The sequence below is a fragment of the Corapipo altera genome, unplaced genomic scaffold, assembly GCF_003945725.1.
Source record: "Corapipo altera isolate COAL_440 unplaced genomic scaffold, ASM394572v1 2b, whole genome shotgun sequence".
NCBI classification, from domain to species: Eukaryota; Metazoa; Chordata; class Aves; order Passeriformes; family Pipridae; genus Corapipo; species Corapipo altera.
The window spans coordinates 28,372,725-28,392,650 of NW_020884874.1; the positions used below are offsets into that span (position 1 = coordinate 28,372,725).

Consider the following 19,926-nt stretch of genomic DNA (forward strand, 5'->3'; position numbering starts at 1 on the left):
ACCTCAAACCTCAGCTGTCACAACGCGAGTCCGCAACCCCGACAGCTTCCCTGCCCTCCTCTCCTCGCAGTCCCGGAGGAGCCACCCGGGGCTGGGGCCAGCAGCGAGCACCTAGGACCCCGCCCGGGGAGGACGACTGCCACACGCCCCTTTCCCCCTACACAAACACCCTCGGCCTCTTGGGCGCCTTTCCCAAACCCGGGCGGCTCCCGCTGCGTTCAGCCGTGGCCTGCAGGAGCGGAGGGCACCCTCCGACACCGCCACTCCCGCCGCCCGCAGCGAAGCCAGACGGACGCGATCCCGGTGCGTGCAGGGGAAGCCTTCCGGCGCCGCCGCCGCGGCCCGGCCTCAGCTCAGACAGCCGGGGACGAGGCGGTGGGAACGGGGCCGGGACAGGGGGGAGGCGACGGGCTGGGAACATCCGCGGCAGCCGCACGGCGCTTCCCCTCCGGGACCGCCAGCGGCGCCGCCCCGCCCGCCGCATCGCCTCCCGCAACAACAGCCCGGCCCGCCCTGCGACACCGCCCGCCGCCCGAGCACACACACCCCCGCCCGGGCACACGGACACGCCGGCCGGACATACATACACACACACGCAGACACACAGACACACACCCCGGCCGGGCGCCGCCGCTCACAGCCTGTGACAGCTGGCGGCGGGGCGGGCCGGCGCCGCGGGAGCGCGCGGCCGGTAACGGTCACCGGGCGGCCGGTAACGGGCACGCCGCGGCCCAGGGGCCCCGCCCGCCCGCGCCCCCGCCCCAGGACTCACTGCGGAGGTTGTGGATGAGCTCGGAGTGGCTGGCGCCGCCCGACTTCCAGGCCATCGCTAGGCACACTCTGCGGAGCAGGTACAGAGCCGCCTTCAGCGCCGCGACTGCGCACAACAGCTTCCCCAGGAAGGACACAACCTCCAGCGCCGACACAGGCGCCGCCTCCTCGCCGCCACCTCCTCCTCCTGCTGCCGCTGCTGCTGCCGCGCGCTCGCCGAGGGGAGGGGCCACGCGCCCACCGCCCCGCGCGCCCGACATGCCCTGGCCGCCGCCGCCGCTCCCGGCCCGCGGTCAGCCCTTCGCGCATGCGCGCCCACCGCGCCCGGGGGCCCGCGTGGGGAGATCCCTGCACACGGGGGCGGGCGGGGGTGGGGATGAGCAGCAGCCGCTCCCGGTTACGCGGGTTTGGCTGCCGGGGCTGCGGATCCCGTGCTGGCGGCTCCGGTCCGGCCCTCACCCCAGAAGCGGCGGCGGGGCGGGACGGAACGGATCTAGGGGCGCGGAGTTTGTGGTCTTAGGAGCTGTGTTAATCAATGAGATAGCGAAGCGGGACCGCGGTACACAACCGCCGTCCCCGCGCCTGCCTTGTCCGCTGCCGTAGCACAGGCCGGCACACGCCGGGCACCGAAGAAGGCGATGTCGGGGCCCACCCCGGCCCCGCCAGCCTCGCGGCGCGACCTGCCGCCCTTGCGACGGAGCCAATCAGCGGTGTCCTCCGGCGCGCTGTTTTGCATGGGGCGCGCCTATTGGCCGCGGGCAGCCCGCGCGAGCCAGGCCTACGTGTTGGAGGCTGCCATTGGTCAGGGGGCGCGCGAGCGGCGGGCTCCAGGTGTCCCCCCCGTGAGGCGGCAGCGAGGGCGGGCGAGCGGCTGGGACTGAGCAGCCGAAAAACAGCGCCGAAATTGGGGCGGGGGAGTAGGTTGCGGAGAGTTGGCATCGGCGTGTGTTGGCTAAACGCTGCCGAAGTACCGGTGTTCCACAAGAGCATCTACTGGCTTGATGCCGACGACGCGGGACAAAGTTGCAAATTAAAATTCTTTTCAAAAGGCGTCCAGGTCAATAGCTCGGAATTTAGTAAATGCCAAACTGATGATTCCAATGGGGTATTTACTCTGTCCCAGCACAGGCGCAATCTTAAGGGAAAAGTAGCACCTCCGGTTCCTCCCACAGCCTGTAGCATAATACAGAAAACCATAGGATTCACTTCCTACAATCGTGCTATTCCTGGCTACTCCAAAACTCCTTAATGATTAATTTTGCCAGCTGTTACATATATATAACTCTATTGTTCTCAAGGGAAAGCATTGCAATTTCAGGGAACCTACAGTCAGTGCTGTGACTTCTGCATTTGTGCTGCCTTCTGTTCTCTGCAAATGGGCTTCCATGTGCCCAGGAATGCAATTTTACAGGACTTCCTCTCTTAACCAGGTGCATCAGCGCAGGTATGTCATCTGCCTGGTACCAGACGGCAGGGTTTTCAGTTCTTGGCTTTTGAAACATGAGAGTAGCGATACATAACTATGAATAGGCAGGGCCTAAATTGTATAAACACTAGAGAAAATGAGATATCATCCAGCAGGTATAATTTCAAGTATTATATTGTTTCTTAAAAGCATTTCTGATACAAGGACACACAGCCTAACATACCACCGTGGGAGACACATGTAACATCTGTGAGAGAGCCCGTACTGGCTGGGAGGGGTGAACCTGTTCCAGCTCCACACAACACATATATTTCATCCAATCATTGCTGGTTCAGGTGAAGAAAATGAGGTGAAGGTGGGAATCTGCTTCCCTAGCTCACAGTCAGTCCACAGCAAATCTGGCAGTTGCTCAATGCATACACCAGAGCCCATCCATAGACTTCCCAGATGTTTCCCATCTGGTTTCTTTAGTCTTGGAGACAGATCCACTGCTGTGTTCTGTATTCTCCATCTAGCTTCTCCTAAGCATGATCCAACAACTGCTCTACAGTCTGTGAGAGGCTCCCAGCCTGCCCTAGAATATAAAAGGTCTCCCTGTTACATCCAGTGGGCTGGGAGGAAAGAAGCCGTGGAGTTAGAGGAATTCCCAAAGGGCAGCAAGTACAGAGAACAGAGAGACATTGTAAAAGCACATGCACAGAAATACTTAATTGTTTTAAATGCAAAAGACACTTTCTGCTGTCAGATGCAAGCAAACTGCATTGCTCTCACATAGAGAGGTTGTTGGCAAGAAACTAGCTGGCCCATGTGTAAAAGCATTCCAAGGATACTTACCCCCCTTGGGAGACCAGAAACACTAGAGAAACCACTTACATATAAACTGAAACCACTTACTAGGACCAGCCTGAATTAGGGTTAGGCTTGTCACAGAGCACCAAGAAAGAGCCCATCTTTATCTCTTAGGAACCTGCAGACTTGCCCAGTTGCTTTCTGACTGAAGGTACCCATTGGCCATCTCTTGGTTATGTTGTTGACAGAACTATCCAGAGAATTAAAACAAGTGTGGGCCTTCCTTAGCAATATCTGGAGTGTCTTGGATGGATACCAGGCATGTGTGAAGGAAACAGCATTTGGCTTGGCAGGTTTCCAGGAGCTCTAAAATAAGCCAAGTTGCCTGAAAGGGCCCTGGGAAATTAACATGCACCAGTAGTGGCAGGATGCACCCATTTATGCAGTAAACAAACATGAGTGTCTCTAACTCTTTCTATTTTATAATCCCAGGCCATTAATCAAGTTTTTTAAACTTATTAGGAGCACATCCATTGAGATGAAACTAAAAGGAACATAGGCACTCTACACTAGAGTATAATACAAGCAGAAATTAAAAAATTATTTTTATAATTATTCATGTGGAACCTCTCCATTTGCTCCGACACTCAGTATTTCTGTATCCTACTCCTCCTCACCTGTCCAGATCAGTGTGAGCACCTTGGTCCCTGGATGTCCACTGTCAGTTGCAGGCACCTCCGTCTTCCACAGGTACAGCCATCTCCCTAGATTCTCCAGGGAGCTGCTGCATGGATGCTTCTCTTAGGGAAGAGGCAGAGGAATGCTAGCAGCCAGAGTGGGCCATCACTTGATTGTTCTGACATGAAGATCCCACTAACTGTAAGCATGTTAGCTCTTTCTCGTTCACCCACATCTCAATCCCCTGGCTGTACTTACATAGGGTTATATATAAACCCCTCCATGCTGCTATTTCTGTTTTATCCCTTCCCTCCCACCTCATGAACCCATTAGAATTTTTTTTAATTCTTTGAATTTAAAAAGAATTTGAAAAGTTGGTCATCACTGTCTGATCCCATCTGCTTCTGCATATATATACCACAAGCAGAAATTTCCCTGTGAAATGTTCCTGCTGAACATTTCCGCAGTTATGTCCCAAACTCCACACTAATTGGCTTCTACACCTACATTTACTCCTCTCACTGCTTCCATTCTGTTTTTTAATTTAATGGCTCTCCTTCATCTAATTTCTTTTCCTGTAAGCTCAAGCCAGTTTGGTGCTTACCTTCATTTTGTATTACCATTTCAGCAGTTTACATTATTTTCCCAGCTCTGCACTCAAAGAGGAGGTGAGAAAGATGTAGTCACATCAGTGACTTTCCACATTAGGAAGCAGCAGAACTGGGACCCATCCATGAAGGAAGGTAAGCCTTCCTTCATGGAGAAGGTGAGCCAGGGATGACAAAACTACACAGCAGGACACCATTCCACAGTGTTTGAGCGAGGCAAACAGTGCAGGGCTGGGGACAGTAATGGTTTTTCCATCAAGCAAAATGACAAGTCAGGCCCCAAGTCAAGCCAGTCAGCAAGTCTGGGCAACGTGGCTGGGCACAGGCCCTCCTGCAACACAGCTCAGGCCAAGAGCAGGGTGCCCCAGAACCCGTGGGAGCCAGTGGGCTGAGGGCCAGTGATGCTTATGAATGCACTCAGGGCCCTCTGCTGTTACATCTGCTCTGCAGGACCTTGCATAGCAACTGTATTCATTCAGGGGATTGAACTGGGCAAAACTCCAGGAATTCTTACTAGCTGTAAATATTGTTTTGGCATCTCCAAACAACTTTCTTTAAATATTGTTCAATGATAATTGGAGGAAAGCAGATTATCAGCAAATCGAGGTCAGCATTAGCTTTATCCTGCCCTAGTACAACCATTGATCTAGTGAGTGCCTTTGTTCTTCGGCCTCCTAACCTCTGCCAGAGAGGTAGGCATGCTTTCAGAGTTTTCTTCCCTTTCACTTACTCTCCTAGCTTTAGCCATATTTAAGGATAATCCACAGATGCTCCTTGTTGTCTCAGCTAATATGTTTGGACCCAATTACAAGAGTCAGCTTCATCTAGACTTAACATTGTTTTTGAAAACCTCAGAAATATTAGATGAGGGATATTTTCTCCTAGTGTTTATTTCCTCCTTTTTATGTTTATTTAAATCTGCTATTACACTGAAACAGTGCACTAACACAGGGCACATCTTTCATAGTGATCAAGCATAGAGAATATATTTAAAGGTTTACAGAGCAGCCCTAAATCCATCACAGCTGTCACTTCCATCATATATGGTGCCAACATTTTCTTAAAAAAATGTAGGGCAGGGAAGAAAAACTGTGACTCTTTTTTTCCTCTAAGTTAAAATAAGCCTCTATGTCCAACGTATTCTCCTTAATTACTTCACAAATGCTTTTGAACAAGCAATCCTGAGCAAAGAAAGAAAGCATCCAAAAACACAAGATAAAAAATACACACAGAAATCACAAAGAAACCAACAATAATATTTGCCTAATAAAACTTTTTGATAATCCCAAAGTGTTATCTCTTCAGCTTTTAGCTATCTGGTCTGTAGCTGTATTCTGAGGCTGCCTATTGATGTTTCTCACAAGTGTTACAAAAATTAGCTGAAAATACCCTGGGAGTTGACAGTGACTTGCAGAATTGCTGCTATCAGCTTAATTCAGGGTGCCAAAGGTATTTCCTACTGTAGAATAATAATGCTACTGCCATGTGCAACAAAGCTGTTTTAAGGCTTGCAGTATGGTAGACTACAATAGAATCCAGCTTTTTGAATATGTTCGGTGTTGGATTCTGCTGTATGTAAATATGGGAAAAAAAGTTAATCTCAACTGAAAGTTCAAATGATGCATGAAGCATATAAAATATCATTCATTTGGTACCACATCTGAGGGATTACAAAACAGCATAGCAGACTCGATGAAGAACTCAAGAATGCTGTATAGAAGAAATCTGACAGATTGCCTTAGCAGGCAAACTGCAATAACACAGGTGAAACTTTGTCCAAGCCTCTGCTAAGTCCATCTGATAGAACCTCTGAGAGCTGGCAGCATTAGCAGCATCAAGAAAAAATGCAGCAGAAAATCAGATTGTAAAAGTGCTTATGAGAAAGTCCCTTACTGCAGTGCAGTGGCTGGACAAATAATCTCATCCTCTGAAATGACAACTGTGAAGATAGCTATGTCAGCCTTTAGTTCATTTTACAACTAACCTCTGAACCTTTTATTACATAGTTGTTTAGGTCTCAAGTGAAATACTAGAAAGGAAGTACCTGTGTCCTCCCATTTGATTTAACATGCTATTTGGCAAAAAAAAATACTGTATTTATTTCTGTACAGGTAGAAATTTGTCAGAGGAATGAGTGTGTCACTTGGACATATTATCATGGTTTAACCCCAGCCAGCAAATAAGTACCAGGCAGTACTTAGTCACATATACACCCCACCCCAGCCTCCAAGGTGGGACGAGGACAACTGGAATAAAACAAAGGTAAAACTCAACCCATAGGTTGAGTTAATAATAACTTATCTCTTAGTAACATTAATAATTGAAATAAAACAAGATTAAATAGCCCATGCCTGGACAGCAATTGGTCCCTCATGGCCAACTCTCCCCAGTTTCTATACTGAGAGTGATGTTCCATGATATGGAATATCCCTTTAGCCAGTTCAGGTCAATTGTCCTGGCCGTGCTCCCTCCCAGCTTCTCGTGCACCTGCTCATTGGCAGAGCATGGACTGAGAAGTCCTTGACTTGGGGTAAGCACGACTAAAACATCAGTCTGTTATCCGCATCATTCTTATACCAAATCTGAAACACAGCGCTGTATCAGCGATCAGGAGGAAAATTAACTCTATCCCAGCCGAAACCAGAACATATTTAAAAGCAAATCAAGACCAGAGATGCTTAATTGCTGACCAAGTCACTTATTTTGAGAAAACGGAAACTGGTGCACGTCATGCAAAGGTGACACAGATACATAACATGTTGGGGGCCGCCGGCCCAGCCGAGCAGACAGGGAGCACATTCGCTCCTTCCTCGATTTCCTCCTCTGCGGGCCCGATCCTGCAGACGCCGCCGGGGCGATACGCTCGGCTGTGGTGACTCCCCCAGCGCGGCCATTCCGGCCCCTTCCCTCTCGCGCGCGCCCCCGCGCCCCGCCGCGCCCCCGCCTGTCCCTCCGCGCTCGCCGTCGCGCCGCAGCCAATGAGGGCGCGCGGCGCGGGGCGGGCGGGAGCAGCGCGCGGCGGGCGCGGCCATGGAGGACGTGAGCGCCAAGTTCGTGTCGCAGAAGATCAGCCGGACGCGCTGGCGGCCCCCGCCCGCCGCCTCCCTACAGCCTCCCGGCGTCTTCGCTACCGGGTCCTGGGACAACGAGGTACCGCCCGGGCGGGCCCGGAGGCGCGGCGCGACCTTCCCGCCGGGGCGCGGGGCTGGCGGCGGGGGCACCTCACGCCGCCTCTGTGCCCTGCGCCTCCGCCGCTGGGCGCGGGGCCGGGGCCGCCGTGAGCGCTTCCCGGCCCGGCGGTCCCGCCCTTCGCCGGGCTGTGCCGTGGTCGTGTCTCTGAGGAGGTGGAGGGGCCGCCTCGCCGCCCGGCAGCTTTATCCCACCGGGCGAGCGCTTTCCTCCGGCCGGCGGCGGCTTCGTCAGGAGCGGTGCTCAGCCGCCAGCTTGGCGCTTTCCCCGGCTGAGGCGTAGTGTTGGATACTTTCGAAAGTATTTTTGGGTAAAAGTGGTGGTGTCGTTTCCGTACAGGATAACAGGATCTCCTTTTGGTCTGCGGACGACCTTGGAAATGCGGGCCTCAATGGTGAATATCATGGAGAACCTCACCTGCTGTGTGATATCCAGCACAACGGTGATGTTATGGACATGCAGGTAAAATAGCAGTGTTGAATGGATCTGTATTTTTTAAGGGCTTGTTACTTAGGAGAAGTTAAGTGAGAGTGAGCTGTCAAAATGCTCAGATTGGCCAAAAAACTCCTGGTTTTTTGGGGCGGGTTGTTTTGTTTTATTTTTCCCTCTATCTACCAATAATTTAGGTTACTCAAAAATCGAAATTATCATCTTAGTATTAACATTGACTAATAGCATACTTACTGTCTATCTCTCCTTAGTTTTTGGATCAAGAGAGAATCGTTGTTGCCTCATCAACAGGAACCGTAACTATATTCCGTCATCATCAAAATAACCAGGTATGTAACATGCATTGGCTTTAAGATGCTGTTCTGTGTAATACAGCTCACTTTGATCTCAACATAAGAAACATCTGCCTACCAAAATCAGTTATTTTAATAAGTGTGTTAGAATAAGCTTTGACTTTATACATACAAGGAAAGAAAAAAGCATTTTACACACATGCTACATAAAGTAGATTTCAGGGCAAGACTGGGGTATCTTGTAGTGTACATCTGTAACCAAACAGTCCATTCACTGAAAACATACTTTAAGAGATTAGATTGTTTTGGGGGAGTGGGTATTAATGGACTTGTACCTGCCTTATTAGAGTTTTTGCATTCTTGAAGTAAATGACTTAGGTTGAATTTCTTCTCACAAGTGTCATGTGAGGGAAGATATGCAAACTCTGTAGTCTTTTGCTTTGATTATAAGTCACTGAAAACAAATGCATAATTACTTTTCTTATGTATTCTCAATGACACAATAAAGACAGATGTCTGTTAATAGTTTGGTGTGGTACCTAAAATAAACTGAGTTCTTTGCCATCAAAATCTAAATGTGACCTTGTATTTTGTAAAGGTTTCAGGTCTTTTCCCTTGTCCTGGGGAAAGATTGAAGGCATCAGCCCAGTCAGAGACATTTTACAGTTCATAAATAGTGTTCTCTCTGATTTCTAGGTCATGTGAAAATGGTGATTCAGAGAAGAGATAAATAATGTTTCATGCTTAAGAGTTGACGAAAAGTTAGATCTCTTGATTCCTTTTTGTATCATGGCTAGGCTTTGCGAACAAGGTTCTTATTTCTGTGAGGTGGTATGGCTTTTCTGGAGCTTGTTTCTGGTTTCGTGAGTAGTCTGGAAGCTTTGTTCTACAAGGTTCATTATTTAACAGCATAATTTCATGTCTGGTTCCTACTTAGACATTATCTGCCAACCACCGGTGGGAGAGAGCCCATTATCACGTGGATCAAGACACATCTTGTGGTGGAGCAGCATGTACCGGAGTCGTCTGCAACAACCCAGAAATTGTCACTGTTGGAGAAGATGGTAGAATAAATCTCTTCAGAGCTGACCAAAAAGATGCAGTAAGAACTATAGGTATGTCAAATAACTGTTCAAATTACTACAGTTTGGAAGGGTTTGTTTGGTTTTCAGCTTCTCAGATGATAACAAAAAAAAAAAAAAAAGTCAATTGATAATTGATTTTAGTATTCCAAGCTGAATGCATTTGCTCCAGACTATTGCAGTATCCTTACAGACTTTAAATACTTGAATATATTTCAGATGTATTTCTATATTTATTCAAGTATATGTAAGTTAATGTTTTAGGTGATGGAGAAGCTTCAAGCCCAACGTTCTCTGTAGGTTTCTGTTTTACCTAGAATTGTTAAATACTATACCAGTATGTATGAAATACAGCTAGGTTTCAAGAGGTATTGTCTCCCAAGTTCTTCATAACTGGAGGCCATGGAAATGGTCACTTCAATTCACTATTTGTATTAAGATTAACTCTTGTGGTGTCCATATACTAAAATATCTATTTGTCTGTGTCTAAAGGAACAGCAAGAACCAGAAACCACTGTTTGTACCCTACTTTTCTGCCAAATATGGTGATAATACCAAGGGATCATTCCTCTCTTGGTGAAAAAGCTCCATATTCCCTAGAGTAATAGATTATGTGATGAAGCAAGGTGTCAAAACCTGGTTATTCCCAACTCTTCTATCATGCTAGAATAGTGAAAACAGAATACAAGTTTGGAGCATCTGCTGGAAATTGAACTTAAAAGCAGAAGAAATTCAAAGGATGGTAACACTATGTTTGACAGTGGCATTGCTAAACCAAAACTTTATTTCTGAAGGTTCAGTTTGATACAGCCCTTTCTTTCTTCTTAAGCAAAACCTGTCCTCCAGTGGATAAAGGAATTTACACAGTGATAAAGCCAACTAAGGAAGGAAGTACTTTGGGATTTCTGGGCAGAGAGTGTACTTGTGTGTCCATGGCTGTATATACACACAAGATAAATCTTATTAATTGCATACAGCCCTTTACTGAAGTTCCTTGGGAATTTCTGTAGAAAACCTTTCTATATTAAAAAAAAAAAAAGTAGCAAGGCATGAGCCAGATTTTATTATCAGGTACACACAAAACACAGTAACAGTCTCGGGGGAGACCTTATCACTCTCTTCAACCACCTGAAAGGAGGTTGTAGCCAGGTGAGGGTCAGCCTCTTCTCTCAAGCAGTTGGTGACATGACAAGAGGACATAGTTTAAAGCTGCACCAGGGGAGGTTCAGGTTGGACATCAGGAAGAATTTCTTCAGAGGAAATATTGGAACAGGCTGGCCAGGGAGGTGATGGGAATCACCATCCTTGGAGGCATTCAAGAAATGACTGGACATGGCACTTAGTGCCGTGGTCTCATTAGTATGATGGTGTTTGGTCAAAAGTTGAAATCAATGATCTTAGAGGTCTTTTCCAACCTTAATGACTCTGTGATTCGTGATTCTATGATTTTTTAAGGGGCAAGGACATTAACTAATTTAAAAGGATTATTTTATTGGAAAATTTTTACATATACACAGATACTAACACAGAGTGTTCTGGTACAAGTTTAATAGAGTAGAATGTTTTCTGAATTCTCATGCAGCAAATGTCAAAACCCCCAAAATTATTTTTCTCTGGGTAATTTCTTGAATGCTTACATACAGATTTAATAATGTGCTGGATGCAAGTTGCTCATTTTCTTGGTGCTCACTTCTTAGTACTAGCTGAAAATGTTTGCTTTGTAGTGATAGCTTCATCCAGTGTTATGCTGCAGGAAAGACTGCATTTAGATTTGCTGGCATGTAAGCATTTAAGTAATCAGACGTGAGTTATCTGAGAAATGTCCTTTTGAAAATGGGTAGGGTAAATTAGGAATGGTACATAAGTAAGTCTGTCATAACAATGACCCCATAAATGAAGCTTATGTGGAGTTAGGTGGAAAGGACATGCACAAATTTATGTACTATGGATGGTTTTACAGTAAAAGTTGGAGAGGGGAGAGAGAACATCTTGGAAGATGCTCTCAGGTTCTTCAGGATGGAGTTCTACGGTGTAAGCAATCTTTCATATTGGTTCCAGATTCCATGACACCTTGACATTTCACAGGCACTGAGCTGATAGAACTCTTGTACCTCATTCAATATATGGAAAGGAATACCTTGATATTTTTGTTATTGTTAATGGATTTAAGAGTATAATACAAAGTTGATACGTTTGTAGTCAATTATGGTAGGAAAAAATCTCCAAAGTTAGAGATTCTGTAAAAATCTTTTGGAGCCATAAAAATGTATCATTGCTAAATCACTTAGTATTACTCTGTCATAACATTTTAAATCCTTTAGAACTTCACTGTTCAGTAATCTTAACATTTGTTTTTAAAAGTGTTTTGGTGAGGTTTTTTTTTCTTCCCCTCAGTTTTCATTTAAATAGAAGGCAGAAAAGTCATTCAAGTATCTGTAATTAGGCAACTATCTTATTCAGAAAGATAATAATTCACTTATGTTTTCTTTTTGCATGGGCTTACACAAAGAATTTTAAAATATTTGAGGTGAAAGTAGACTTAAAAATGTTACCCTATCATAATCAAGATGAGAAGTTTCTATATAGTAACAGAATTAAAAGAAAATGGTGTCTACATTTTCTCCTAAGGCCTCAAAAGTTTCACCTCAATGCTGTGAATTGTTTAACATTTTAAATTACTCTGACCAAAAGAAGCTCTGGAGAAAAGGACCTGAAAAAAAAAGAGCTTTGCCATTTAGTTATTAACAAGCACTGATTTAACAAACTCTGATTTAACTTGATATCACACTGACAGTTCTTGGAAAAGGTCTAAAAGTTGGTGAATTAAGTGTTTCTGTATACAACTGCTTAATGTTCCCAGTCAGAGTACTGTTCCTTGTGTTCAGAACTCCATTATAAAAAGCTCCATAGTTGCCTCCTGTCAGTAGGTGCTAGGCATATAAAGAAAACTATTGAAAACCATAAACTTGGCTGAATTGATTCCTCTTGAAGGAACTGCAAAAAGAAATCTTACGGATCAACAAGTAGTTCTCTAAGCACCAAACCTAATCAACACAGCTTCTTACAGATTTGTCTCAGCAGTGTTTGATATAGGAAGCAAGGGCTCCTTTTTCACAGGGTATTTGCAGATACTGATCTGTCTCTCATGCTGAAAATGCAGAGGTTGTAAGCGTTTCTGTTTTCTGTAAAGAGGTATTTTGTTGTAATTAAGGGAAGATTAGCATTCCATAGGTTTATCTGAATGCTTTTCTCATCTCTTGCAGACAATGCAGACAGCAGTACGCTCCATGCAGTGACCTTCCTTCGCACAACTGAGATCTTGACAGTAAATTCAATTGGACAGTTAAAAATATGGGACCTCAGACAGCAAAGAAATGAGCCATCTCAAATATTTTCTTTGTAAGACCTCCACTTTTTTACATATTTACTGAGAAGCATGTCTACTTTATATAATCTGATGTTAATTTTTCCTGATAGCATCCTAACAATGGGATGATATATCACTGATTTTTTAAAAGGATTTTAACTTCTTTGGTATTTAAATAATCAAAAGCAGACTGCTTAATGGCCAAACCACTGTTGTGACTAAGCATTGTGTTTAGGTGGTCTGTTTTATGATTTAATTCTTGAAGAACTATTGCACCTGTACACTTGCTCTTTTTTAAGAAAAAAATTCCAACTCTCAATCCAAAACTCTTTCCCTATTTATATATATACACTTTACATCTGCTTTTCTCCACAGGCCTAATATAAGGTTTCTAGCATTTGGAATGTATTTGAATGGTAACTTTGTGCCTTATTAAGATACTGTGAGAAAACAAAGTGAGCTAGATTTAAATCCTGTTGTTGTCTCTGTAATAATTCCCATTGATGTTAATAGGCTGTGGTTTAGGTAAGTGATTTTGGTAGTGCCCAGTCTCCCTTGGTAACTGTTAGTATATGCTGAAACTGTAATTATAACATGCATTTCACAGTAACCTTATGGTAGGTATACCTAGAGTATTATGTGTATGCAAGGCACCCTCACTCCTGTAAATCTGTCAGATGCCATGTAGATGTCTGTGTACCTTAGGGCACAGAATCTGATGCTCATCCCATTGTAGCTTCATGTTCTTGCCATACCTCTGGTTTCCAGTAGATGTCATGTGGCTTCAGCCTGTGGTGATCAGATGCTACAGGAATTGAAGCTGCAATGGATACCTGTACCTCACTTGTCAACACTCCTAGGGATTAAGAAGGAGAAAACAGAAACTAAATAAAGAATTCATGTTTGGGTTATTTGGTTGTTTTGGTTTTTTCTCTTTGCAGGGCAGGTGACAGAGTTCCACTGCACTGTGTGGACAGGCATCCCAATCAGCAGCATATTGTGGCCACAGGGGGCCAGGATGGGATGCTGAGCATATGGGACATCAGGCAGGGTACTATGCCAGTGTCCCTGCTAAATGCTCATGAAGCAGAAAGTAAGTACCTGAAATGGAGGGGGGAGAAGAAGGTGTTAATTTAGAGAAGTTTCTATTTTCTGTAAAAGGTAAGCTGTTGTAACTGTGGTAGAAAACAATCACATAGTTGCCTCTTCATAGAATCATAGAATGGTTTGGGTTGGAAGAGACTTTAGGATCATCTAGTTTCAACCCACCTGCCATGAGCAGGGTCACATCCCACTACACTAGGCTGCTCCTTGAACACTTGCAGGCATCCACAACTTCTCTGGGCAATCTGTTCCAGCTCACTTTTTCTCACCACCCTCACAGTAAAGAATTTCTTCCCAATACCTACTCTAAGCCTGCCCTCTGGCAGTTTAAAGCCATTGCCCCTTGTCCCATCACTACATGCCTTTGTTAAAAGTCCCTCTCAACTCTCTTGTAAACTACCTTTAGGTACTGGAAGGCTGCTGTAAGGTCTTCCAGAGCCTTCTCTTCTCCAGGCTCAAAAACCTCAACTCTCTCAGCCTGTCTTCATAGGAGAGGTGCTCCACCCCTCTGACTGTCTTTGTGGTCCTCCTCTGGACTCAGTCCAACAGATCCATGTCCTTCTTATGTTGGGGGCCCCAGAGCTGGATGCAGCTCTCCAGGTGGGGTCTCATGAGGGCAGAGTAGAGGGGGAGAATCACTTCCTTTGACCTGCTGGCCACACTGCTTTTGACTCAGCCTAGGATACGTTTGGCTTTCTGGGCTGCAAGCAGACATTGCTGGCTCATGTGCAGCCTCTCATCCACCAACACCCCCAAGTCCTTCTCCCCTGGGCTGCTCTCAATCTGTTCATCCCCCAGCCTGTATTGATACTCGGGGTTGCCCCAACCCAGGTGTAGCACCTTGCATTTGGCCTTGTACTTCATGAGATTCCCATGGGCCCACTTCTCAAGCTTGTCCAGGTCCCTCTGGATGGCATACTGTCCTTCAGGTGTGTCAGCTGCACCACTTAGTTTGGTGTCATCTGCAGACTTGCTGAGGGTGTACTCGATTCCTTTGTCTGTGTCATTGATGAAGATATTAAATAACACTCGTCCCACTATGGACCTCCATGGGACACAGTTTGTCACTGATGTCCATCTGGATGCAGAGCTGTTAACCACTAGTCTCTGGATGTGAGTGTCCAACCAATTCCTCATCCACTAAACAGTCTACCCAATCTCTCCAATTTAGAAGGATGTGGGAGATTGTGTGAAAGGCCTTACACGGAAGTCCAGATAAATGACATCTGTAGCCTTTCCCTTGTCCACTGATTCAGTGGACACTAGGACACAGGGCACTAGGTTGGTCAGGCAGGAGACCTGCCCTTGGTGAAGCTGTGCTGGCTGTCTTGAATCACCTCTCTGTCCTCCACATGATTTAGCACAGCTCCTAGAAGGATCTAGAATGTTTTTGCCAGGCACAGAGCTGAGGCTGACAGGTCAGTTGTTCTCAGGGTCCTCCTTTCTACCCTTTTTAAACATGGGTTTGTACCCATCTTTCCCTTTTTCCAGTCACCTGGGACTTCACCTGACTGTCATGACTTTTCAAATATCAGGAAGAGTGGCTTAGCAACTACATCAGCCAATTCCCTCAGAACTCTGGGATGCTTCTCATCAGTCTCATAGATTTATGTACGTTCAGGTACAAAACTGAGCTTCTCTTACAGGAGGAGGCACTTTGCTCCCTCAGACCCTAACTTGCAGTCCACTCACTCGAGAGGTGTGGGAAGAGAGGTTGCCATTGAAAACTGAGGCAAAAAATGTTACCAAGTACATCAGCCTTTTCTTTATCTGTTGTTACCAGTTTGCCAGCATTGTTTATCAGGGGGGAACATCTTTGATCTTCCTTTTCTGGCTGACATACCTGTAGAAGCCATTCCTTTTATTCTTTTCATCCCTTGCCAGGTTCAGTTCCAGCTTCCCCTTGGCCTTCCTCACCCTATCCCTACATAACCTTCACCTCTATACTCTTCCCAGGATACCTACTACTACTGCTCAATGTGTTTTCACCCAGTTGGCTTCCTTCTCTGTATGTGAGACTGTTCTTATCTAAAAGCCAAATCTAAATTAAAACTAGACTTGGTAAGCAATTCTGTAATGAGCCCTTAAATGCATTTGATCAGAATGATTGTTTCTAGCAGGATAGGTGTATAAAGAGTCATAGAAATTGATGCTGTGTTATGCACATAGAGTAAACCAAGAATGCAGATGGTAACAAACTTGAAAACACGAGGAAGAAGGGGAAACTCAAGATAGTACACATCCATTTGGTGCCTCTACAATGCTGAAACAGCTCACTTTCCTAGTAACTTTACACAAAAAAGATAGCAATTCATTTTATGCGGAAAATATCTTTACTTGATGCTACAATCGTATTAAATGAGTAAAAATATTTCTTGATGTTAAATTTTACTGATTTAAATGTGTCTTCCACAGTTGTGGTATCTAGAAACAAAATAACATGCTGGGAAGGAATGCATGCTGCATGCAGATTTAAACTTAATAGTAGGGAAGATGGCATCAGATGGTATACAGAATGCCTGAATTCAGATATGACTTTAACCTTCAGCAATTTTTGCAATACTGAAAATGCAAGAAAGTAAGGGGGTTTTCCCCCACCCCTCCTACCACCCCTCTCCCAGGGGAGGGAAAACTGCAGTATATAACTAAGCATGGGGCTTTGGGTCTCCTACCAACACACACTTAAGAATGGAAGGTTTTGATGGGGGCATGGGTTCTTGTAAGTGCATGTCCACGTCATACTGTCCAAAGTGCAGCGATTGAAGTACTTGATACTTGTTCTGAAGTGGTTCTGACAGGGTTCTGTTTGATACTTTCAGTGTGGGAAGTTCACTTCCATCCCTCCAACCCTGATCACTTATTTACATGTTCTGAAGATGGATCACTTTGGCACTGGGATTCTTCCACAAATGTATCTGAAAAACCATCTTTTCTTCATCAAGGTAAGGACATTTGAAGTCCATCTGCATTGAATTTGTCAGTGTTCATGACAGTCAGTGTTCTTACATGACCCAATTAATAACCCAATCCTAATACAGAATAATAAAACCTAGTTTCTTTTCTTAGAAAGCAAGTAGTGATAGGCACTTGAGGAAAACTACTTAAAAGGCTAACAGTTGTGTGAGGGTTTTTTGTGGTCTGGTTTTGGTTTTCTTAATGTGCTACACTCTTACCAATGTGTGAAAGGGCACATCTGTGATTTCAAAGAGAGATTGTGTTCACTTAAAAATCATGTGTATGTAGAAAAGACACAGAGGCAGCCTCAATGACATTACTGAGTCTCTGAGGGAGATACACAAAGTTAGAATACCACAAAATTGATATGTTAATGAGATAGTAGAATTAAGAATTTACAATTCAAGGTCATAATTTCATTCAAATTCCAATGAATGAAACTGGATCCTTTTGCATTATGGCAGGATTTTAAAGTTATGATACTGACTTAATACAAACATTTCACATTATAATCACAAAGACTGTTAAGTGCTTGTCACTTCAGACTGTAAACAGTGGGGAAACTTTCAGATGTCACCTGCTGACTTTGGCCTCAAAGTTAAGTTTTATATATGGAAGAGATAGGATTACTGATTTCAAGTTGCGCTCCGCATGTTTTCAGGTATATGAAATATAAACCCTTTAGCATCACTTCAGACACCTGTTAATTTTATGCTGAATGACAGTTCTCAAACTGTGATACTTCAGTTTAAATGTAAAATATTACATGGAAAAAATTCAAAGTCAAATACAGGTATGTCACTTGCTGCAGAGTAAGTAGGGAGGAGGGACAGTAGGGAATAAGTGTTACTGAAGCAAAGCTGAAACCCCCAATAATAGCAAGACACTGTATAAACAGACTTCTGTTCTTCTGTTCTTGCTTTAGTTTCTGGCTAGAAAAACTTGCAGGTACTTACACTGGTGAGATGAGTTCATAGCTGTTGTGATGTATTTGTCTTAACTGAGGTCAGAGCTGGTACTAGGTTTCTGTAGTTAAGTACTTGATTTTTTAAGCTATTTTTTCCTTCATTTACCAAAGAAATGACATCTGATAATTAATCTGAAAACTGACTTAAATGCAAAATTATATTCCTATTATGTCTGTCCCATATCTACTATGTTTCTTCAAATTCTGAGAATACATAAACAAAACTGAAACTTTTTTTCCCCTTTCTTCCCTCTTTCCTTCTTTCAGGAGGAAGAAGTACTACCTATCTTTCCCACAATACCATTAACCAGTCTGTAGTAAGTGCCTGGCTAAGCAACGATCCTACCAAAGACCGCATGGAAATCACCAACTTAATTCCAAATCAGACTTTGTCTGTGAATAGCTTAGATGTTTTAGGACCATGCCTAGTATATGGTACTGACGCAGAGGCTATTTATGTGAACAGACAACTTTTTGCATGAAATGACTGCAGTGTCCCGTTGAAGTACTGATCAACTTGAACTACTGGGAAATGTCAGGTTCACTGTTATTGCTACTCGTTAGTCTGTTACTGGCGGGTGGGGGAGAGACCTACAGCTTGGTCCTGGTACTGCAGAAGAAATGTGAGGTACCTCAGATTCTGACAGCTGTCACTCGCTATTCATACTCTGGGATGGGTAACTGAGCAAGCTTACATGCCGTTTCTTCCCTGCTGCCTGTTTGGATAAGGAGGAAAGTAGTCACTATGGCAAGATTTTTGCTGTAAAGTTATGTCTGTAATACACACACGCATAAAAACTGAAGAAAAGGTAAACCCTGGATTTTTATTTTTCCCTGTAAAGATATTTTTCAAGTATTATTTCTAAAGCAAAACTATGGGGTTCTTTGAAATTCTTTTTATGTCACCTGAGAGACATGGGGGTTTTTTTAAGCAGAGGGGTTTTTTTATATATTTAGGGGAACATAACTTTTAATGTTAGTTCATGAGAACTGGAAGGAAAACTGTTAAAGCTATGAAATCTGAAAGGTTCTGTAAGAATCTAAGCATTCTAGCAACATTATTTTGCATTATATACAGCTTTATTATGGGTGCTGCATGTTAAAACCTGAAAATGCACCAGTAAATTTACCAACTGAAAAGTGGTTTTTATAATTAAGAGGTCATATTTGACAGATGTGTTGGCTGTGTTTTCAGGTGTAAGAATAAGACTTTCTAAACTTGAGACATAGTCTTTGTCAAAATTTCATGTCTGGTCTGTTGAAATCTTGGAAAATTTCAATTTTATGCTTAGCATTGTACCTACCTTTTGTTACAAAGAACCCTTTCTCTTTTTAATAAAAAGTTTTGCACAAGAGTAGTGGTCTGAGTTACTAAATTAATTCAAACAGGTGTGCTTGTACTCATCTTTGGAGAAAGGTAAATAACTAACTCACTTGGACTGATCCTGGGTACGCAATCTGAAGGAGGGAGAGAATCCTCAAGATTTGGGCAGCAACAGGTTACTTACAAGGTTTTATGTGGTATTTTTCCACCATAACCACTTTAGAGTGTATTTTACTTCACATGTGCAAGAATGGCCTTGGTCTACTGTGCAAGAACACCTTACCTGATCCGAATTCCTTGTGTCTGGCTTCAGGAGCTGGGTGACAGGGCTGTCCCTCCTTCATCGGGCAACGTATGAACTTGCCAACGGGCTCGTTAGAGCAGCTTAAATTTTGCTTCTCGGTTTGTTTGAAATGCAAAAGATGGAAATTAAATGGATGAAATGGAAAGAAACGGTCGAGATGGGACTCTGAGTGATAACCGGTGGGTGTTCCTTCCTGTCGGTCCGTAACGAGGCCATCGTTCGGGCAGTAGCTGGATCGGGAGGCTCGTCAGAGCTTTTTCACCCCCATGAGGCGATCGGGATTTGTCCATCGAGCTCAGCATTGCCACGGGAGCAACAAGCATTGCCTGAAGCCCGGCAGCGGCGGGGGGTGCGTGTTGTGTGTGTACTGTGCATGGCTGCGCCGAGCGGGCTCGCAGGGGTTACAGGCGCTGCCGCTCCCCGCCGGGGCGGGCGGGAGCCGCCGCAGCTCCATCCGGGAGCGGCAGGAGCCGCGCGAGGCAGGCCGGGATCTGCCCATATCCGGGCGGCTCCGCGGCGGGGACACCGACAAAATGGCGGCGCCGAAGTGAGCGGCCCGAGGCGGCGGCGGGCGCTGGCGGAGGCACCGAGCGGGCGCTGCGGCATCGCCGAGGGGCGG

At 45.0% G+C, this 19,926-nt stretch overlaps 2 protein-coding genes and 1 long non-coding RNA gene across 9 annotated transcripts in view; 1 reads left to right on the forward strand and 2 right to left on the reverse strand.

Moving 5' to 3' along the window:
• PCMT1 (protein-L-isoaspartate (D-aspartate) O-methyltransferase) overlaps positions 1 to 1,345 on the reverse strand; it is a 38,184-nt gene extending 36,839 nt beyond the window's left edge. For 2 of the 7 annotated variants that reach the window (XM_027631377.1, XM_027631384.1), the window contains exon 1: positions 773 to 1,046. In XM_027631377.1, the coding sequence (XP_027487178.1) occupies positions 773 to 1,031 (259 nt within the window). In that variant the 5' untranslated portion in view covers positions 1,032 to 1,046. Of the gene's footprint in view, positions 1 to 615; positions 718 to 772; positions 1,047 to 1,326 lie in introns of those variants that run through there. The other 5 variants (XM_027631425.1, XM_027631395.1, XM_027631403.1 and 2 more) reach the window with 5 other exon arrangements.
• A 5,934-nt stretch (positions 1,346 to 7,279) lies between these two features.
• On the forward strand, positions 7,280 to 19,034 carry NUP43 (nucleoporin 43). The gene is made up of 8 exons (XM_027634171.1): positions 7,280 to 7,422; positions 7,801 to 7,923; positions 8,163 to 8,240; positions 9,142 to 9,319; positions 12,550 to 12,685; positions 13,595 to 13,746; positions 16,577 to 16,699; positions 17,947 to 19,034. The coding sequence occupies exons 1-8, from the start codon at positions 7,303 to 7,305 to the stop codon at positions 18,159 to 18,161; spliced, it is 1,125 nt and encodes a 374-aa protein (XP_027489972.1). The 5' UTR covers positions 7,280 to 7,302; the 3' UTR covers positions 18,162 to 19,034.
• LOC113942952 lies at positions 10,758 to 19,912 on the reverse strand. Its single transcript, XR_003526126.1, has 2 exons — positions 19,287 to 19,912; positions 10,758 to 13,509 (listed from the first exon to the last, which is right to left on the reverse strand). It is a non-coding gene; the product is annotated as an uncharacterized LOC113942952 (long non-coding RNA).
• Positions 19,913 to 19,926: the final 14 nt, after the last annotated feature.

What these genes read in the sequence shown, in the direction of transcription:
- NUP43 (XM_027634171.1), top strand. Translation starts at nt 7,303, where the DNA reads ATGGAGGACGTGAGCGCCAAGTTCGTGTCGCAGAAGATCAGCCGGACG. An exon ending in AAATGCTCATGAAGCAGAAA is followed by an intron (nt 13,747 to 16,576) that starts GTAAGTACCTGA and finishes TGATACTTTCAG; the next exon opens with TGTGGGAAGTTCACTTCCAT. An exon ending in ACCATCTTTTCTTCATCAAG is followed by an intron (nt 16,700 to 17,946) that starts GTAAGGACATTT and finishes TCCTTCTTTCAG; the next exon opens with GAGGAAGAAGTACTACCTAT.